Source organism: Lacerta agilis, chromosome 2, assembly GCF_009819535.1.
Source record: "Lacerta agilis isolate rLacAgi1 chromosome 2, rLacAgi1.pri, whole genome shotgun sequence".
Classification (NCBI taxonomy): domain Eukaryota; kingdom Metazoa; phylum Chordata; class Lepidosauria; order Squamata; family Lacertidae; genus Lacerta; species Lacerta agilis.
The window spans coordinates 73,535,045-73,558,135 of record NC_046313.1 but is presented as its reverse complement, the minus strand read 5'-3'; the positions used below and the strand labels follow the sequence as shown (position 1 = coordinate 73,558,135).

Here is a 23,091-nt window from a genome sequence, read left to right as displayed (position 1 = left end):
TGTATTCCATTCAAGATTTGCTAAACAATTTTATTACCAATTCTGTTTTTCATTGTGCATTGAATGATGACACAAAATCAAATCAAGTCAACCACAGTTCTAAAATGTCAGCAGTTTCCCTTTCAAACAAGGGGTGGCAGCGGGGAGTGGGGGGGGGGATAGGTTAGGCAAGAAGTTCCTTCACATCAGGAGGAAGCAAAAGTTCCCAGCAGATTTTGCAGTGATTGGAATTTAGCTGTGCTAGAGCTGAGTGAATAATCTGCAGTGAATAAATGATCTGAAACTGTACAAATGTTTCCAGCAACAATTTTGGCTTCAAATATTCAGTGGTTCATTTTCAGTGTCACATAAATAATGCCTTGGGCCAGCATGCTATTTAGATAAATAAATTGTCTGATCTTAGATTTGCTTTTCTAGATGTTTAAAGTTAAGATGGTACCATGGAACTGTAGAGTTCAACAAAGTTGGGCATGTGCTAGAACACACAAGCTGGCAGGAGGCTCATCATCAAGCAGAGCCCCCTAATTTCCATCTTAACATTTTGGGGGGAATGACTACAAGTGTGGGGATGAAGCTCACTAGGAGCCAGGCTGCTTCCTTTTCTGGTCTGTCTGGGTGTCCCCTTGTAGGGCTTGCGGAGGTCAGCCAGCCATATCATCAATGCTTAACTGAGAACAAGTACTGCATCAGTGCTACAGCTTGGGGTCATCCAATAAAGTTGATTGACAAGAGATTAAAGGCAGACAAAAGGAAGTACTTCTTCATCCAGCACAGAGTTAATTTATGGAATCCACTGCCACAGCATATGGCGACTCAGCCACTAGTTTTAGATAGCTTTAAAATCAAAAGGGATTAACAATGGCTACTAACCACAATGACTGTATGCTACCTCCAGGAGCAGAAATAGCATGCCTCTGAAATTATTTGGAACAACAGTAGAAAGCTTTTGCCTTTTGCTCTGCTTATGGAATTTGCAGAGGAATCTGGCTGGCCACTGTGGGAAACAGGATGCTGGGCTAGATATGCCTGTGGTCTAATCTAGCAGGGTTTATTCTATGTTTATTTAGCTTTGTGTCTAACCAGCCCCACCCTAATAAACCCAAATGGTCCAATGAATGGAGATTCCAGGAGACAAAGTAGGCCCCAAGTTCAGTGAGGCTTCTTAGAACTCTTCAAGAGTTCCTCAGCCTGCATAGCAGAAGAGTTTGGATTTGATATCCCGCTTTTCACTACCCGAAGGAGTCTCAAAGCGGCTCACATTCTCCTTTCCCTTCCTCCCCCACAACAAACACTCTGTGAGGTGAGTGGGGCTGAGAGACTTCAAAGAAGTGTGACTAGCCCAAGGTCACCCAGCAGCTGCATGTGGAGGAGTGCAGACACGAACCCGGTTCCCCAGATTACGAGTCTGCCGCTCTTAACCACTACACCAAACTGGCTCTAGCACTTCAGCCCGCCCACTGGCTTCCATATTTAAACGAGGTTTTAAAAGTCCATATTTTAAATGAACTTTTCTGAAGTAATTCGTTTAGGAAACAGCCATATAAAAATGGGTAAAATGAACTCCAATTGAAATTTCCTTTTAGATTCCAATCATGTAGTGAAGACAAGTTTTCTTGACTATTCACTCAGGTCTTTTCCACACCCTCATTTTTGGGAAAGTCCCACTTAAAGCCTCAGCCTTTCCTCTGATATGGTAGGTTTCTTACTCTACCTGGAAGCTGATGTCCATCCTCCTGTTTCACACCTGTATGATGATTTTTTTACAAAATGTTAATGAGGAAGAAATGCATACATCTAGGGAAAACTGAAATGCAAACACATCTGATTGGTAGGCTTTCAGAAAGCTGCAAGCATACATAACAATGGATGTATGTTTGAGCTTAGAAAATAGGGACATAATCTAATGAGCACTGTTGCTGTACAAACACTGCTCATTTCAGTGCGGCTCATGCCAGAACCACCCACAAGCTCTATTTAAACAAAGAGTGTGTTCGCAGGAAAAGTGCTTGGGAGACTGACATTCCATGCAGCCTGATCATTACATCACTGGAGGCTTACTTGAATGACTGAAGAATGAGTCTTGAAAGCATTTTGTTAGGTGTTTTATTGGATGTGTAATGATGTTTTATGGAAGTTATATGACAAATATGACTCTCTCTTTTCACCTATCCCTCAGTTGGTGGCGTAGACTGACAGACTGTCTCTTTAAAAAAATTAAAATACAAGACAAGGAAGAATAAACACTAAATGAAGAAAGAGGAAACATTGGGGAGAATTACACAGGATCTTGCCACAGAAAAGCAGGCCCAGACTGTAGACTGTGGCAGGCTATGTGAAAATTACTAGTGTGTATTACACAATTCTTGCTTAAAATATATTAGCTATAAAGCCCTCAATCACCAGCCAGTGTTTTCTGAGAAAACACATTTTAATCCCTGTTTATCATATTAGCTTTACATGTAATGTAACACTATTAGTCTATATAGAAATAATGTATACTGAGTAAACCTAGTTCAGTGTATACTGTAAGTGTAGGGAATACTGCAAAAACTACATTGAATATTCTGTACACCAAATACAACTGCCTACACATTCTTGGCAATTGTATTTCACTTTGTCCTAGTTTAGACTGATCTAGTCTAATACTAAACAAATGAACTCTAGAAGTACGCCTACCATACAGACATACTGAAATCAATAGGATTTATTGTCATTGCTTGTCATACTAAAGCTTCTGCACAGGCCTGATAATACCTCTGGGGATAAAAAAAATGCCCTTTCTGATTGAGGAGTGTAAGAAAACTGTGTTCATGAAGAAGATTGCACACATCCAATATATTTTCCTTATTTTTATTTGCACTCATGTAAGACTCTAACATGACCTGCAATGGTGCAATGGGTGGCTGTCACAGACGTGGTCAACTTTCCTTGATCGTAACCACATGGACTGCAGTTTAACTAGATATAAGACCGTCTGGCAAACGTATAAGGACTCTGGGCACACATTATTTTTGTGAAAAGGTAAGTGTGTACAAGTTTATCAAAAATTTGCTTGTTAATCATTCATATATCAATGATGCATGGTTTGATAAAAGAAAGAAAGAAATTGTTTAAGGAATGCAGGAATTGAATTGAATTAAATAATTAATAATCAATCAGTTGCAGTGAAGATTTATGGGAGAAAGAAATTTATTTTCTCCAAAACATATAATTTAGGAACTTCTTTTAAGCTTTCGTTTTCAGTAAGGCTGCCTGAATCTGGAAATTGAAGAGTGATCTTCACATAACTTCCCATGAAACATAAGTGGCTTTCTTTCCAAGAAATATTCTTCAAAGGAGACCATCTCAGTTCAGCCTACTTATAGGCATGGGTTGGATCAAAATACTCTGTTCTGTTAATGGAATGGGCTTCCATGCATGAGAAGAGAATTCTGCTCATGGAAGCTCCCCTTCTATAAGTGGAAACATCTTCTATCCAGAGAATAGACTGTTTAGATCCAACATTTAGATTGTGTTTAGAAAGATAAGTCCCCATCTACTACAAAAGTAGAAGGCACTGTACAGATAATTGGAATGGTACCAGTTACTAAATTAACAAAAGCTGAATGAATGTTAGTTGTATTCTAACATCAAATAAAATACGAACTGTGCACGATAAAATATGGCACAATTTAAAATTCTGACTTTAAATTGAAACAAAATCCAAGACTACAACAATTTAAATTAGATCTCAAATGTGAGGATAGAAATTATGAAAGTAGTAATTTATTTCTTCTTCTTTTTAACGACAGCACTCAGTTAAGTTTGTTTAAATTTCTGTTTGTTATGACTTTGGGATATATAACACAAAACTGAGATTGAGATTGTGTGGAACATAGGTGGGTCTGACATATATATTTTTTTTAGTTTTCCCTTCTCACATTTTACATACAAAATGTATGGTGTTCAAAATAATATTTTGGTACACATCTGGCATGTGAAAGTTGTGACTGTCATAGGTCCTGCCCCCCAAAATGATGGGACTGAATCAGAAATAAATGCTGTGTAGTTAGTTTGTGTATCAGTCTTACATAAAAAAACATATTAAGGAAATTTGATGTGATCAAATTTGAACCTTTCTTATCTTTCTTCTCCTCATCTTCACCAGCGCCTAGCAGAGTAAAGATGATCCCTGTTTGAGAATTAACTCCTACAGCAGTAACAACCATTCTTCCAGAACCTTCCATGACATGTGTACCTAAAAAAAATAAATCAAAATATAGATATTAATACTTTCTGCTTTGGGAGGTAATGCTGCACAATATACTATGATACTTTTTTAAAAAAAACAACCAACCCTGTCCCTGTTACAGGTGGGTAGCTGCGTTGGTCTGCCATAGTCAAAACAAAATAAATAAATAAAATTCCTTCCAGTAGCACCTTAGAGACCAACTAAGTTTGTTCTTGGTATGAGCTTTCGTGTGCATGCACACTTCTTCCTGTCCCTGTGATATTCTCAGGTTTCAATCTAAGGTCACAATCCAATCCAGAATCAATTTTGTTTAAGACCAGAGAAGTCAATGAGCTTTAAACATTCTCCATTCTGTGATGGAGTGTGACCTAAAATTTCATATTAAGAGCTGGTGCAGTGGCTAAAATGAACCCAGGAAGTAGCCAAGTAACAACCTCTCACCCCCAGTCCCACATTTGCAATATGAAGTTAATGATTACAGGGCTATTAGACAAGTATTATACAAGTCCAAGTAAATCCAAGATAAAAGAGTAAATGAAAATGTAAAATATAAGATCAGCAAAACCAGAACATTTCATCTAACACTAAAGCATTGTCTTCGTAGGAGAGAAGAAGGAATCAAAGCAACTGACTGGAACTGACAACCCATGCTGCACTGTGAGGGCAGTTTTCTTGTCCCTGCAGCAATGTGCAGGAAAGAGCATTACCAAATTGCCTTGCCCAAGCACAGATATGTTCACTGACTTGACAGAGCGTATTAGAAGACATAATGGAATTGCCTTCACAGTGCAGTCCAGGAAGACAGGGAGCATTATCTGGTAGCCTTGGCAATGAGGTGGGGGGGGAAGGGTGCCTCTCTTCGTGGACTTCACTGCAAGACCAGTTTTATCATATCTCATAGCAGGGCGAGACAAAGAGGATCACCCAGACAGATGCCTTGGCAATGTTGGGAATTGTTTCCTTCCCTGACTGTCACACAATCTGTGCTTGGGGGTTATCCATTCCCCTGGGGAACCGCAATCTTAATGCTGAATCTGAACAAAAAGCAATCGGGTTTTCTGCAGATTGCCATTTGTTCCAATTTAGCACTGAAGAGTGGGTTTTCTGGGGGAAAGTGGCAGGACAAAGGCACCGCTTGGACCTGTGCCTAGAAAGTGTGGGACAAGCTGAAAACCGCTTAAACCCATGCTTGCTAGGCACAGGGCAAGCAGAAGTGTGGATGAGCCCATGCTTTCATAATTTTGTTGGAGTAAAAAACATTTTGCAAAAAGGGATCCTCTGTTTTCACTCAGAATTTTTTCCCTAGTCCCAAGGATCAGTATCAGCTCACATCTATATCCATCAGATTGTGCAATTCTGGCTATAATCCACTAGACTCCCACCTAAAAGCAAATCCCTCTGAACTGAGTAAGACTTATTTCTTAGTAAATCCATTGGACCTGTCTGAGTAGTGCACATTTTCATTGCAATTTTCTACCCCTTGTTTAATTTAAGCTAATGGCAAAGCTTTTGTACTGACTCTGTTTTTCAAAAGATATTGAGATGTTTTCTGATATTATCTCCTGCCTTAAAGCATGCGTAGGTAATTTCAGATATAGCATGCAATTTAAACGGCACATAAAGTGGGTTGTACATTTTTAATGGATATAATTCATTAATATTGCATTGGGCCTGCAAATTCAATTTCTTTTACTTCTGTGCATTAAAAGCTACTCCACTGCACTGAGACATGGGGTGTTAGTCTGAACCAGAGGGGTATAATACCAACGCTTGTGGTTCTTGAGGCTCCCAGCTGCTCCTTCAAACCATACTGTACTTGATTCTACAACTGAACCATACCCAGTGTGTTTCCACAATATACGTCCCACATGTAAAATCTGAATATTATTCTCACAAACCTTTAAAGGAATGCATAATATAAGCTGTGTTCTTTACTGCAGTGGAGGACGGGGCAGACTTTTGAAAATCAAACTTTTTAAAATGCAGATTTTGGTTGCACATGCAGGAGCTTAGCTTTTGTTCTATGGCCCACTCTTCCTGATAGGTTCAGGTGTGTTACTCAGTTCTCTCTAACTCGTCTACAGTTCTCTTTAACTTTCACAGTGTCCAAAAATGTTTGGTTCTTTAGGGAATGAGCTTTTCCCCATCCGTCTGCTATTGTCATCTTGCACTTCTCACTATAAATTCAGTTCTCACTTCTGTCAATTATGCATAATTTAATTGCTTCCCCTTATCATTGCTGCTCCTATCTAAAAATCACCCTTTGGGCCCTTTTCCTAGTACTGTGTGTCACTTTTAAAATTTCATTACCATACAAAACTCAGTGAAGAAAAAAGGGGGTTCTTTGTCTTTGCTTTCAGACATATGGTGCCACGGATACTTTTCATGATGGCTTTTTGTGCCTCTGTTATCATCCAATCTTTAAAAAAAACTGAAATGCAATCTGATTCTTCTGATAGCTTCTCTCAAACACCTGGGCAGCCATTATATCTTTGAAGCTAATACTTATCCACACATTTTATGTATATTCATGGTGGTTTCATTGCATTAATTTATTTCATTTCCATAACTGAATAAGTATATCCTTATTTTTGTAAGTAGAAAATTTATTTCCACATGCTATTGTGTTGTTGTTTTTTTATTTCACCTTTTGCATTAACTATTTCTCTCTCTCTCTCTCTCTCTCTCTCTCTCTCTCTCCAGCCTGTGAGCCCTGATTTTCCAGTAAAGGGTCCTGATCCCAGATCAAGCACTTTCTCTAGGCTGCTGTGCATCACAAATCTTTTTGCAATTCTTGTAGGGCATATGATAAACCACCACTGACACTGGCAGAGAGAAGAAGACAGGCAGAGACTTCATCAAACGTCAGCTCCTGTCTCAGCTGGACGTCCCCTCCCAGGACCATCTAAGACCAACTGTTTTGTGTGACGACTATGTTTCACACAATTGCACACCTACTTCTGGTTTAGCTGGATTATTTTTGTTTAAAATTAGGTTCCTATTGGGATATAAAACTACTAAATTAAACAAAACAAAGAAAATGCCATCTCTGAGACATTTTCCTTAAATTTAGCTTATAGTGAGACTAAAAGAGAAGGGAAAACCACAATCTGCAGGGCTGGCACAGACATTAGGTAGGATGAGGCTTCTGCATCCAGGAGAGGAAGCAGGGGTGTCTTAGCCAAAGAGGCTAGTGGCGCAGGGAACCACGGTGCCACGTTCTGGAGGGCGCCAGGGAAGAGGTCCAGGGGCCACGTCGGCAGCTCGGTAGGGGTGGCAGCATGCCTGCCGCCAGGGAGAAGGCAGAAGGAGGCGATCAGCGGTGGCGAGCTGGGTGCGCAGCAATCAGCCCTCCCTCCCTCTGTCCATCCCTCTTCGGCTGGTGTGCGTGCCCCGTCCGGGAGGCAGGCACGATCCCTGGTGGCTGCCCCTCCTCTCGGCACCCCAATTGGTTGCCAGAGCGCTTCTCTAGCCTGCCGCTGCGCAGGACTGGAAGAGGGTGTGGGGTGGCCGGGAAGGAGCCTGAGGGGTCCCGGGCAGGGCACAATCCTCGGCGGCCGCCCCTCCTCTGAGTGCTTCTCCAGCCTGCTGCGGCATAGGAATGGAGGAGGGCATGGGGTGGCAGGGAAGGAGCCCAAGGGGTCCCAGGTGGGGCGCGATATCCGGCGGCCGCCCCTCCTCTCGGCGCCGCAATTGGTCGCCAGAGTGCTTCTCCAGCCTACTGCTGCGCAGGACTGGAAGAGGGCGCGGGGCAGCTGGGAAGGAGCCCGAGGGGTCCCTGTGGAAGGGATCCACACGGAACGCCCACCTTTACCCAGGTGTGGGGGCGCTGGAGGGATCCTTGCACCATGGCACCAGATAGGCTTAAGACGGCCCTGAGAGGAAGCCCCTGAGGCTGCACCCCTGTGGGTGCTCCACCTGCTGTGCTGCATCCACCAGTGGCAGAAAAGTGGCACCCACATCAGTGACGATTTCAGGTGAGATCTCAGTGAATTTGGCCAAGGTCTTGCTGAAATCACCGAGACCTTACCCAAAATGTTCTCTGCCAGCGCCAGTGGCAGGGCAGGCAGTATAGATGGCAGTGGCAGGAGCAGGTGTGTCTGCAGCAGCAGACACGGTGGCACTTCCTGTTTCGCCCCGAGTTGCAAAGCAGAAAGTGGAACTAAAACTTGCCACGATAGTATGCAAACACAGATGTTCTACCTGCAGATATAAGCAGATCGTGGTTCAGTTATGCAAATGAAAGAAATAAGTAACCTTGTCAATGCAATGAAGCAGCTTTAAAAAAAAAAACATTCAAAAGTGAGGACAAATTCAAGCAAACATCTGTGTGTTCAGTGAAATCAAAAGAGCACAGGGCCTCTTAGGTTGGAAGCTTGCTCTTTCTGTTTAGCAAGAAACCCGTACTGGAACATTTACTGCCAGAGAACCAAGAGTGAATTTGAGTTGTTTTTCTCCAGGCGGTGACTGACCTGATTCCTTAATATAGCTGCATTTATTTATTTATTTAGAAACTAATAAAGCACAATGACCACCAGCGTTTCTTTGCTTCTCAACGAACTAATATCTATTTATTTCAGGTTTTTCAGACTCACACTATATATTCTGGTGTGCATTCACTGTATACCTCCTAAGTTGTCTTAAAACATAGTAACCAGTTTGCCATTTCTGAGACCAGAACTATGCATTTGGTTGCCAAAGCAGAAGAATGCTGGAATGGAGCAATTTGCAAGGCAGAAGCAGTAGACAGGAGGTGCACATGACCCTTATCTCTACTTGATGCTCCCCCCCTTCCCCACACACAGGCATACCACAACTCTTCCCAGCTGCAAGTGGCAGTTTAAAATTGATTAAATGCACCATGTGTGCATGCTTTTCAAGTCATCTGCATAGCACTGTCCTCATCCAAGTGGTAACTCACACTTCCCCCTGTTTAATGCGAATTTTCCCAATGTGTGGCTAATGCAGAAAAGAAAAGAAAAAGAATCCAACATAAAATTGCCTGTCACCCCATTGTGGACATACTGAAGTGCATTTAGTGTTGGTAGTTGGGTTTTGTTGCTGCTGCTGCTGTTGTTTATGTGTGTGGGTACCATCTGTCATCATGTCCCTACTTCCATTAGTTGGGTGCACTGCTGCTGGGGCCAGGAGCAACACACATGTGTTTTTAATGTATTAATACACTGTTTTGCGGAAGTAGGGTATATCAGAAAACTTGTATCTCTCTCTCTCTCTCTCTCTCTTTAAAGTGGTCACATACACAGGTAAGGAAATTCCCGTGTGCATGCCCACAAGACACCTCAAGTTCCCAGAACTAAAGAGAGTGGGAACGTACTAATTGATGGGAGGGAATAACAACAAACAGTGCAAATGCATCCAATCAAGTACCACCCACTAGCATGGATGGAAAACATTTGAGATAGATCTCAATTGAAAGCGCTCACATGTGGAAGAACATGCACAAAAGTGCATATGCAAAAAAATCAGGTCTGTGCACTTCACATGTACATTAAAGCTCTGGTGCGCACACAGCCCAAGAACCAGAAAACAAGATGCCAAACCTAGCATTACTCAATATTTCTGGTATTATAAAAAGAAAGAAAAAGAGGTAACTTTAATAAACAACAGTAAATTCCCAATTTATGTTGTCCGATCAGTAAAACAGCAGTAATAGGTGCAGGCTCAAGGAAGGTCTCCCTTGGATTTTATTGGTTTTATATAGTTTCAATTATTATTATTGCATTTGGATATTACCGTATATTAAAAAGGGGGTGGTTAGACCAAAAGCAACCACAATATGTACTGTAATATAAAACTTTCAATATTATAAGCATAAGCTGACTACATTTGCACGCTAAACCACAGTGAAGTATGGTGTGACTCCCATTCTTTCCTCTTCTCCAATGCAGTCAGAAGACGAGTTTGGAAGCTTATGCTTTTGGTTAACTTCCAGCAAGGGGGGGGGGGGAGAGGGTGTGCACCAGTGACTTGAACTCGCAGATCCAGAAGAAGAACAAAGAAGGGAACTAACTGTCTTTCTCTCTGAAAAAAAATCAAGCTGAAAACAATGTGCTGGAAACAGAAAATCCCAATACATTTAGCAGTACTCTGTCCTATTTGGCACTCCAAAATATGTAGCAGCCAAAACATTAATTCTAATGAGAACAGAATTACCACAAACACAAGTAGTGTGAAGGCACAGATGGCAAGCAAGCAATGCTAAATTGGAAGAAGTAACTGTGATAGTAAGACTTGAAGCCAAAGCGATGCTGTTGTAATTCAAGGAGAGCACTCCGTTCCAAAATTCAGAATTGGAAAGGTGCAGGAAAGAATTATTTAGAACAACTAAATGCAGTATAGTCAACCTGACAGGCCATAGGGTAGCCATGTGCCCTACTTTATAGGAAAATACTTAGCTGTCCAGTCCAGGCCTGGTTTGAAGGCTAATAATAATAATAATAATAATAATAATAATAATAATTTATTTGTACCCTGCCCATCTGGCTGGGTTTGCCCAGCCACTCTGGGCAGCTTCCAACAAAGATTAAAAATACATTAAAATGTCATACATTAAAAACTTCCCTAAACAGAGCTGCCTTCAGATGTCTTCTAAATGTCATGTCATTGTTTATCTCTTTGACATCTGAAGGAAGGGCATTCCCCAGGGCGGGCGCCACTACCGAGAAAACCCTCTGCCTGGTTCCCTGTAGCTTTGCTTTTCACAGTGAGGGAACCGCCAGAAGGCCATCGGCCGTGGACCTCAGTGTCCGGGCAGAACGATGGGGGTGGAGACACTCCTTCAGGTATACTGGGCCAAGCCCGTTTAGGGCTTCAAAGGTCAACACCAACAAATGGGAGCCAATGTAGGTCTTTCAGGACCAGTGTTATATGGTCTCAGCGGCCGCCCCCAGTCACCATAAGAATGTAGAGGAGCGGCTGTGAAGTTTGTTTTCTTTTCCGGTATTGCATTTCCTCTTTTTTTTTTTGGCCTATGTGTAAGTGGCTACCATAGGACCCAAATATATCGAAAGGATGCTTGGGCCATAATTGCTGCCTGCCCAGTGTAACAAAATGGCCAGGGTACTTCTAAAACAAACTGAAACTTTCATATGGGTACATTCTACAACAAGGAATGTGCTGGGCGTGCATATTCAGTGGGCATTGGGAATTTAAGTATGAAAAACAGAAAATAAATATTCAGACTGGGAGGTGAAACTGAATGGCAGCTAGTTTGTTCAGGTTTTCCTATTTTCTGTTTCTGGATTGACCTCTGTGCTGGGATGCAATGCACTAAGTCAAATGCCATGTGCAAAGATAAAGGTGCAAAATAATTAAGCAATACTGTTAGGCCCTATAAATCTTTGCTATCCTACTTACCCTGAAAAATCTCACAGTGTTTGCTTTGAGCATTGGCATTCTGTATGGCATGCTGAGCCAGTGCTCACCATTTTAAAGTACTCCATACTTAGGATTTTCTCTTCATCTTGTTTTAAACAAGCAGGCACTACTATTTACAAAGCATGTCGTTGCACCAGAGATGTCAGTGCACCACAGAAGAGGCCAACCTGAGAGTGGATTGACAAAAGGCCATCTCCCTCATGTCACCTAAACTCATTCCAGCTTCCCATTTTTTAAAGCATTACCGGTATGTGGGTGTAGTCAGAAGTTGATGTGCTGAAGGAAAATAAACTAGCCCAGGCAAGCCGACTCTCTCCTTGCTATTGCACACCAGTGTGGGCAGCAGAACCCAGGTGCACTTGTCAGAAATTATATGAGTCAAGGTTCATGCAGCTAACCTCCCCCCCCCCATCCCACTGTCACATCTTCCTGTTTGTGGCCAGGTTTGCAAATGGACAAAGCACTCACACACCTTGTAGCCAAGAGCAGCAGATTACTGGCAGTAGCTCCATAGTACAAGGGTCAAGCAATATTAGGAAAAAAGCAGGCACACCATTCATCAAAATAAAAAGTTGTCCTTCACCCTTTCCATCAGAACCATCGTTCTTTAGGGTTTGCCCCAACAGGAACACATTTCTGAGGCTTACATTTAATTTTTTTTCGTAGGAGGGGCACACCTTCGGAACAGTATTATGCATGTTTCATGAAGTCTGCATCCAGTTAAGAACTCGGCATGTGAAATGGTAAGAATTGCATATACCTTCAACTGTAATTATGTATCTCAGAGTCATCATGCCCCCATTTCTAAGGGGCAATAATGCATATTGTTACTGTAGGGTGTCCTATTGTTTTACGGTAGACCAGCCCAATACATTTTGCCACCTGAGCCAAACCACAAAATGATGCTCCCTTACACCAGGGTAAAAGGGGTGGGTGGATCTACAACAGGTACAAGGGTAGAAAATCAAATCAATCTTACAAGACAGTTGAACTGGGGATCAATGACTGTTGTGGGGAGAGCAGGGAGAGAAAGGGCTCCTTCTGAAGCATGCCAGCAGGTGTAGACCCCAGGAGACCCCCCCCCCCAGAGTGCAGCCCCTGTCATAGGGGTAGGAAGAAAGCAGCAGCACCTCCTATTCATTGAGAAGCTACCGTAGAGGCAGCATTTGTTGGGGGGGGGGCTGCCAAGTAGGTGGCAGATATGGCTTCCAAGGAGCATGTCTCAGCTGTCACAGATCTGCTGCTCCTGTGGATCTCGCCACCTGAGGCAGTCGCCTCACTTTGCCTCATGGGTGGACTGGCCCTGGATTGCCCTGTCCTTAATCCTGAGCCCAATAACCATACCTAATTCCATTTATGGCTTCAAGATAATTCCACTGACAAACTGCTGTCCAATTAAGCTTTGTGTTAAATAGCAATATGTAATCTCCTACATTCTTAACTTCTTAACTGTGACATGGGGGTAGACATAAGCAAACATGAATATTGTACCAAACATGTACCCCTTCTACCAAAAAGAAAAAAGAAAAAGAAAAATGTTGAGCCCGTTTTGAAATCTGTTCCTGTTAGTTGAGGAAGGGGGAATCACATATGGTAGGTTCTGTTTGTAGGTGGGGGAAAGCTCATCATTGACATGTGATCAAAATGGGCCCCTGAATGACTCTGAGCCATGATGTGACCTGCTCCTATTAGTTGAGGGACGGAATTAATCACATGGGGAGGTCACAACCTATATTATTCCTGGGCAGAGGATAGCAGGGCAAACCATGCTGGCCTCAACATGACTGGGAGATCTGAAATGCATGCCTATAGAACAAGGGTGAGGATCCTCCAGCTCACAGGCAGGCTGTTTCCCCTAACCCATGCTCACCTGCTAGTGTCATCAGCTGATGGGCGGGAGGGCAGGGTTTAATCCTGCACTGGCTGTGCAGCACTGTTCCCAACAGAGAACAGGACTGTGCAGCCTAGGCAGCAGGATTTAATCTCTGCTCATCAGATGGTGAGTGAAAATTAAAGCCCTTTGCCTTTTCCTTTAAGTGGGCAGCAGGAGGTGCAGAGTTGGCAGACTTCACCACCATCACCACCCAGCCGCCACTGCTGCTGCCCACTTGCTTACAAGAAATGGCCTCCCTTCTTAAAAGAGAATGAGAGAGCCTCACAAAGGGGTTTTCAAGGCTCCTTCCACTTCCCTTTTAAGTCCCTGAAATCTTATAGGTGGGCAGAGCTGTCAAAGACTTTTGCAAATTTCCTGGTGTCCCCTTTAAGATCAAAGCACTTAAAAAGGATACGGGGAAGTTGCAAAGGCTTTTGCAAGCCTCCTTCAGTTCCTTTTTCAGCCCACAAGATTGAGAGTTTAAAGGAGAAGTGGGAGGAGGCTTGCAAAACCCTCCGAGAGGCTTCTCCCCTCCATTTATTACCTGAGCATAAGGGGTTTTGACAGGAAGGTGGCCTTGCCCACCTGTCAAATTTTGCCCACGAGGCACATCCTGGAGCCAAAAAGGTTCACCACCCCTGTTACTGAATATGGGAACTAAAACCTAAAGGAGCCTCAGAAGGGCAATGGGCACGTAGAGGGTTTAAACAACACCCCAAAACAATCAATCATTGTGGGGGGTGGGACTCGGGGGACCACATACAGTTATACTACTAGAAGAAAATGAACAGCTAGAAAAGCGTGCCTTTATTCCAAGGTGAATACTGTTCTTTCTTTTATCCTCAACAACCTTGTGAAGTACGTTAGGCTGAGAAAGAAAAAGTCACCGGTTCAATGTCATCAGGTGAACTTAATAAGAGAATGGGAATTTGAACCTGCGTCTCCCCAGTCCTAATCCAGTACTCTAACCACTATATCATACTGATTATCTGAGTTTAAGTCATGGTCATGCCACATCATTTCACTGTAGTTTAGTAAAACAGAAATGCTCAATGTAGGTTCTGGTTCCTACTTAGTTCGGCAACAAACAAACAAACAAACAAACAAATAGCTTGTAGATTACTGGGAAAGGTTAAAATCCTGTATTTCCAAGTGAGGAAAAATTAATGGAGAATTTAAAACAACACCGCCACAAAAGCAATATTCCAGATTCTCAATCAGCAACAGCTCACTGAAAGTGAAAAACTCACCTGAAAGCAGCATTGGATCTTTGTCAACAGATTTGCGGACTTGATCTGATTCTCCAGTTAAAGAGCTTTCATCAATCTTAAGGTCATTTCCTTGAATATACACCCCATCAGCAGGTAGAAGGTCACCTATCAGTAAAATCAAGTTAAGGAAAAATAAAGTGGATTTAGTAAGGTTACTGTGTGAACCTTCAAAAACATTTCCGTAATCAAAATACTAATCCTCAAGTGTGGCACATTTAATCCTTTTCACACACTACATTTTTCTCTCTACAAGGGCAGCCTCTCCTGACCTTCCTTAGACATCACTATATTGATGAGCTTCCAGTTTGCTTCTTCAGGCAGCGCACAATTTCACTACAGAATCCGCTACCACAAGATGGAGCAATGGTCAACAACTTGTACAGTTTAAAAGGGAGTGAGACAAAATTCGTGAAGGACAAGACTATCATTGGCTACTAGCCATGAAAGCTGTGAATGCCTCTGAACACCAGTTGTGGAGAGCACAAGCAGGGAAAGTGCTATTGTGCTTTCCATAGGTATCTGGTTCATCACTGTGAAGGCAGGATGCTGGACGAGAAGGGCTTTGGGTCTCAAAGCAGGATCCACAACCTCACTGCTCACTGGCTGCATGATGCAGCAGGAACACTGCTGCATCTGTAGACCTGCAATGGTAGAAGATCATGTTGGGAGGCAGTAGGAGGCCAGCAGAACTAGGAAGTGGGACACCTTTGTCCAATTCAACCCCTCTCAGCCTGGCACAAGGTTGGGGCTGATTTGTACTGCCAGATCCTTTATTATTCAGCAAGACATAAAGGAACACTGGGAACCCAGTCATATGTTTGCACGTATCCAGTCACATATGCAAGGAAACTTACCATATTTTATCTGTGCAACGTCGCCAACTACTATCTCTGCTACTGGAATTTGAATAACTTGTCCACCCCGGACCACAGTAAACTTCTGTTCTTGCTCAATACGACTTTGAAGCCCACGGAATTGCTTCTCTTTGCTCCAGTCATTAAAGGCAGTGACAAGTACCACACAAACAACAGACAGCAGAATGGCAGCACCTTCGATCCAACCAGCTTCTGCCTCTCCTTCATCTTCAGCTCCTCCTGATGCAGTAGCACAGGCTTGAGAGACAAAACATAGCAAAAACAGGTCACTTCAAAAAAGAAAGAAAAGAAAAGGAGGAGGAGGAGGAGGAGGAGGAGGAGGAGGAGGAGGAGGAAATGGTTTCTTAATTACATTTTTAATTTGTTTTAATGTGTGTGTGTGTGTGTGTGTGTGTGTGTCACATTTAATCCATGTTTCTTTTGTAAGTTCTCACACACAAAGATCAGAACACACATATTGGTGAAATTAGTTTGTGTACTACCGCACAAGCAAAAGCCGTTGACATACAACTGCATAAACAAATACATGGTATTTACGTATGGAAGATTCAGTAGTCCACTTGTTGCTTATTTTCTACAAAAAAAAATTTTTTGCAAGAGGACACAATAGGTAAAACCAAAACCCAAGATAATTTCCCCCAAAACTTAAAAAATAATTATTTTTTCTCAGATGAGAATGTTGATTTTGGCAATGAAAGTTTGCATTAAATAAGGACGAATAGCTTGTGAATCACACCTATTTCATGTAGAACCTGAATTAATAGATCCAAATTATAAGAAAGGAGATTCCAACTAAACATTAAGAGACTTTCAAATAGTTAGAACTCTTCGACAGTGGAATGTACTACGTATTTTGGAAAGTGGTGAACTCTCCAACATACAACCTTCTTGTGACTGGACTGTGAGCTATTTTCAACTTGCAGTGAAGATATTGGTATTTCCTGTCAAATATTAACAATGAAATTTGAATCCCCTAAAGATGGTTGTAACTTAAAGGGTACGTTCATAGGGTTATATATAACTTCATGCAAGTCATGGGTGCAGTGGAGCGGGAACAGGAGATGCGCAAGACTCTTTTTTTCAGAGTAGGAATGGTAATGCCATCTGCTGTAGTGTCAAGATAACTGAGCAACCTTCCTTGGTCTGGCAAATGAATAAAATTTAAAATTAGCAGATTAGTACAGAAGATGTGAGAGAATGAGGATAATAATCAAGCAGTTCTCGGGTGCCTCTTTCCTTTCCTGGAATTCCTGTTAAAGTTAGCAGTTTAAATAGTAGCACACCTTTGCAGTATTACTTTGTATTCTCATTAAATGTTAAAGGTTGCATTTCAGCTGATGAAGTTCTTTTGTCAAAGCAGTGTGTTTCACAACTTAAACTTATGCAGTCAGAAGTAAGCACCACTGAATTGCTGAATAGAATTTACACCTCCATGTAGGACTGAAGTCATGCCACATGTTTTGAACCTAGGCTTATACACCAGCATGCTAACCTCCGTGCCATACTTTGCCAGCTCATTGTTCTATGACCAGCAGCTGATCCTAATGAGTTGGTTATCATGCTATGCTGCCGCTCTTCGGAGGTGACGATAAACACTGCTGTCATCATATATGTACTTTCCTTTGCGGCTTAGCTATGAGGGCTGTCACGATGAATTTGCATGATATTATCTGCAAGTGTTCCAACACTGATATTTTAGCAAATCCTAAATATGCTATAAAGCAATGTTAGCATGAATGAATCAAATTGTTCAATGGTTCATATTATGCTATAATTTCAGGGGAGTTAATGCAAGGATTAATTTCACATTGCATCTGTAAGAATTGCTTTCACATTACAGGATCAGCTACGGCTATTCCACTGTGTGTGTGTACACACACACACCTATTAAGAATTACTTGACTTCGCCTTGCAGCATGCAGAACAAAAGCACATTCCAAACTGATCATCTACCCCCATAAGATGATATTCAAATAAACTGGACAATTGCTTCAAAACGGGAAATCCTTTAAGAAAAGGAAGCTGATCTTACACTTCCCTTCGCTGGCTTGGCTTTTAACCTGACCTGCGCTTACATGCCTAAGAATAACCACTAGCAGAGCTCTTTCTCACACACACTTTACCACTAGGTGATGTATCAGGTATCACTGAAAAAAAAGTGACAAAAGAAATAAGTAGACCACTAGTGCTTGACAAACCTAAAAAAGAATGAAAAATCTTGCTGCGACAGAAAATCAGAAATACTCTGAAGGCAGGAAGTGTCACTCTATCTATTATTCTATCTCAACAAAAGATTCCACAGCACATCTAGAATGCACAAGGAAGTCGACGTGCACTGTACACCAACATGGTGCAGCAACTGAACTGCAAACATGCTGAAGCTCAACCCAGTTTCTGTAGCCGCTGCTATGCCCCATCAGCAGCAATGGCACCAAAGGGATCTGAAGAAGTGTGCATGCACACGAAAGCTCATACCAAGAACAAACTTAGTTGGTCTCTAAGGTGCTACTGGAATATTTATTTTTATTTATTTTATTTTGTTTTAGCACCAAAGGGAGTTACACAGAGAGTAGGAGGAGCAAATATGTGGTCACTTTTGCATATGGGCTGCTTCAGCACAGGGACAGAACTGAACGAATATTCAACCTGCATCCACTCAGCCCTAATAAAAGCAAGGCCATTAAAACTATTGATTTTCAAAGTATCACATCTTGTGCATACAGCCTCCACATAAAATCTCTTCTTACTGGACTCATTCTGTACTAGCAGTTACATCAAATAAGCTCTGGATACACCACACTGGATACTGTCCCTAATTGTGCAGTGACATGTGAGATCCAAATTTCCTCATAAGCAGAGAACAGCATTGTCATTTGTTGCAGCACAGTGAGTATTGCATTCAGGCTTCAGCAGGCAGGAAGAGTCTTGCAGTGGTTGGTGCATAATGGGCCACAATTTCTATTTAATTATCTAGAGGCAGATCAACTCAAATTGGTAAGCTAATAGGGAGGGCAGGCTGGCTGCTATCTGTACTTTTATCTGCTTTGCATGCCACAATTGCCCTACAGCAGTCCACTTATGCACGAGCCTCCTGATGATGGTGAAACCCTGTGCTGGGGGAATAGTTTGGCTGCAGCAGGACTCATCCCAGGCAGTTTGTGGGCCAGTTCTGCCCTTGTTTTCAGGTGCCTTTCTCACCTTGGGGAGGCTCCCTGTCCTTAAGCACAGTGTATTAATCCAGGGGCTATCTTATACCCACTTACCAGGAAGTAAGCCCCATTGAACTTGCAATCATATCCATGGGGGAACTGACAAGATGTTGATAAATTAAAATTGGGGATAGAATTAAAAGACTGAAACTTAGCCTTCCAAACCTAAGCCATTTCCCACTAACTGGCATTGTATTCCTGTGCAAAACACAAACAAAATGCTCTCTGGCAGGACTGCTGAATTGACTGAGTACATACATGTTGTCCCTGGATGGGGATGGAATTGAACATTAATTGCTTTAAAATATTTTTAACTGCACTAAAACTTTTGACTGGGCAGGATTAATAAACTTAAATATGTATTTAGCACTAGTTTTTAACTGTTTCCTGATAAAATTTCCTGGGCTGTAGCTGGATAGCACCACATATAGCAGCAGGTTGTTGTGCTTTCCACAAACCTATATGAGCAGCAACAGTTACACATACATACAAACAAAGCAGAAAGTAATGAACTTTTCAATGAACGCAGGTCAGTTTGGGAAGAAAGATGTCTAGATACATGCTCTTCCCTGGATGTGCTAGTCATTACCTCCACAATCCCTACAACATTAATAGTTCACTGAAGAGTGTTGCCTTAGGGGAAGGAGATGACAGCAAGGAAATGAAAGAACAATATAAATTTAGGGGTAGCTTTTAAAAATAGAAATTGAAACTTAATGGGTCACCTCCAGAGATAGTTGTGTGCAACATTTTCCCCACTTGAAAAGTATCATCACTATAATGAAAGAAGTGGAGTAATATAAGGATCCACCTTCCCCAAGGCACAACATGATGGATGATCCTTACAGACAATGCGCAGTTCCAAAATAGATTGCATTGGCCAAGCTATACACAATTTCATATTGCATAATGCATCTGCTTTCCACCAATTGTATCTTCTTAGAAAACACCAGTTGCTGTAACTCGGCACAGAATGATCCAGTTCTGCCAAGCCAAACAGTACTTCTGCTTTATGAGGAACGGCTTAGGGAGCTGGGTATGTTTAGCCTGGAGAAGAGAAGGTTAAGGGGTGATATGATAGCCATGTTCAAATATATAAAAGGATGTCATATAGAGGAGGGTGAAAGGTTGTTTTCTGCTGCTCCAGAGAAGCGGACACGGGGCAATGGATTCAAACTACAAGAAAGAAGATTCCACCTAAACATTAGGAAGAACTTCCTGACAGTGAGAGCTCTTCGGCAGTGGAATTTGCTACCAAGGAGTGTGGTGGAATCTCCTTCTTTGGAGGTCTTTAAGCAGAGGCTTGACAGCCATCTGTCAGGAATGCTTTGATGGTGTTTCCTGCTTGGCAGGGGGTTGGACTGGATGGCCCTTGTGGTCTCTTCCAACTCTATGATTCTATGATTCATACAATTCAATGCACAAGCAGCACACACCTGTGACAAATCTGTACCATGCCCAGTAACGATTAAGTGTCAGCTGCCAGCACAGGACACTAGCAGCAGGCTGGACCCAACACAAGTGTGAATTGCACAATGCACCAGCACTCCAAATCTGGTTCCTGATCCTATGAATTGCTGCCTCAATACTATGACTCAAGTAATTGGATAGGATTGCATATAGAACAGGAAATTAAGCAATTGTGGGCATGTAATCTAGGGAGGATAATGCACAGAGATATGCATGTGTGCATGTGGACTGCTTTCTGAGTTTGAATTCTGCATGCTAAAAAGTGCTCTGTGTGAGAGAGAGTGGGGGGAGGGGGAGAAAGAAGGGGAGAGAGGGAGAGGGAGGGAGAGAGAGAGAGAGAGAGAGCTACGTATTACACTTGGAATGAATGCATGGTTCTTTTAACAGATGGCCGACATCATCAGCTTTAACTGGGCCAATCAGCTATTGCAGGCAGAAGTTATTCCAACCACTTTTATTACCATTTTATTTTTTTTACAGAGGATCATCCTGTAAATTCTCATCACTCTGACCATCTGTCCACTGGTATATCCCTACAGACCAAGAAAATGGGCTGTCATAAACATATCTAGATGTGATCCACTATATGTATTGCTTGATTCCCTATAAAAAGGAGATTCAATGAAAACATTCCTAGCGAGCAATGTATATGTATGCTGTAACATAGTCTAAAGACGGACTTGCAATAAACCCTCTCTTTTGGTTTATCTACAAAACAGATATGCAAATGAGAAAGAGTAAGTTTTCTAAGGAGATTTATTGCCAACATAAACATTGCAAAGGAATAAAAGTGACAAAACTAAAGATGATAACCAATGCATCCTCATCTCAAGAACAGAAATGAAGTTAAGTGTTGTAAGACTGGGAAAGGGTAGATTTGAGATGTGTAAGGGAGGCATAGACAATGTACAGCTGGCGGGGTAGGAGTAAGAAAAGTTAAATCACAACTAAAATATATTTGAAACACTGTTGAAACACACTGCAAAATATCCTGACTGTCTGCAAAACCTAAAAGGTTGATATTAATATTACTGGGACCAAAGTTGATTATCACCTTGGAAGGAAAGGGGCTTGGTAAGAGATGGAAAAGAAACACTGGTATGCCCCCCCACCCACATTTATTTGGCTTTAAAAATCTGATCCTTAGCTTAAGGTTAGTGATCACTTCAATTAATGATCTGCTATTATTATTATTATTATTATTATTAATTGTTGTTGTTTAGTCGTTTTGTTCTGTGTCCGACTCTTCATGACCCCATGGACCAGAGCACGCCAGGCACTCCTGTCTTCCACTGCCTCCTGCAGTTTAGTCAGACTCATGTTGGTAGCTTCGAGAACACTGTCCAACCATCTCGTCCTCTGTCGTCCCCTTCTCCTTGTGTCCTCCATCTTTCCCAACATCAGGGTCTTTTCCAGGGAGTCAAAGAGAACAACAACTACCAGGCTTTTAGAAGACATCTTAAGGCAGCCCTGTTTAGGGAAGCTTTTAATGTCTGATGAATTATTGTATTTTAATATTGTGTTGGAAGCTGCCCAGAGTGGCTGGGGAGGCCCAGCCAGATGGGCGGGTATAAATAAATTATTATTATTATTATTGTATTATTGAAGTATTGGAGCCTCAGCTTCAGGATCTGTCCTTCCAGTGAGCACTCAGGCCTTAAGAATGGATAGGTTTGATCTTCTTGCAGTCCATGGGACTCTCATGAGTCTCCTCCAGCACCATAATTCAAAAGCATCAATTCTTTGGCAATCAGCCTTCTTTATGGTCCTTTATATATTATGGTTTTATGTATATATCATATCATATCATATCATATCATATCATATCATATCATATCATGGTTTTATGTATATTATATTATATTATTATATTATATTATATTATATTATATTATATTATATATTATGTATATTATATATTATATATTTTATGGTTCTTTATATATACCACCCTTTATTTATATACCACCCTATATCCAGAGGCCTCAGGGCTGTTCACAGAATAAAATCAAAATATAAAACCACAAAATATATAATCAAAATAAAAACAGCAACCCAATAACCTGCTCCCCCCAAAAAACCCAAATTTTTAAAAGGCATAGGATGTCAATCAAATCAACCAAAGACCTGGTTAAAACGGCACCTGGCACCTAAATGTGTATAATGAAGGCGCCAGGTGAACTTTCCTGAGGAGAGCATTTCATAGATGGAGAGCCACTGCAGAGAAGGCCTGTTCTCATGTTGCCACCCTCCTGACTTCTTGAGGAGGAGGTACACAAAGAAGGGCCCCAGGAGATGATCATAGGTTCCTGGTAGGTTCATATGGAAAGATGTGGTCCTTGAGGAATTGCAGTCCTGAGCCGTTTAAGGCTTTATAGTCAAATTGGTAGCCAGTGCAGTCAGACCAGGATCGGTGTAATATGCTCAAACTGTCTTGCTCCGGTGAACAACCTGGCTGATGAATTCTGCACTTGCTGAAGTTTCCAAACCATCTTCAGAGGCAGCCCTATGTATAACGCATTGCAGTAATCTAACCTTGAGGTTACCAGAGCACAGACAACAGTAGTTAGGCTATCCCTGACCAGATAGGGATGTAGCTGGGGCACCAGCTGAAGCTGATGGCACCCTGGGCCACGGAGGCCACCTGAACCTCGAGCGACAGCAAAGGATCCAGGAGTACCCCCAAGCTACAAACCTGCTCCTACAGAAGAAACGTAACCCAGGTGATCTCCTACGCATCCGGTCTAGGGAACCACCTACTAAC

The 23,091-nt window shown here is 42.0% G+C and overlaps 1 protein-coding gene across 2 annotated transcripts in view; it reads right to left on the bottom strand.

The window, feature by feature from the left end:
• Positions 1-23,091, bottom strand: part of ATP2B2 (ATPase plasma membrane Ca2+ transporting 2) — a 197,845-nt gene that overhangs the window by 77,654 nt on the left and 97,100 nt on the right. For both annotated transcript variants that reach the window (XM_033140769.1, XM_033140771.1), the window contains 3 exons: positions 15,628-15,885; positions 14,753-14,878; positions 4,115-4,237 (listed from right to left, as the gene is read on the bottom strand). In XM_033140769.1, coding sequence (XP_032996660.1) covers positions 4,115-4,237; positions 14,753-14,878; positions 15,628-15,885 — 507 coding nt within the window. The remainder of the gene's footprint in view (positions 1-4,114; positions 4,238-14,752; positions 14,879-15,627; positions 15,886-23,091) is intronic.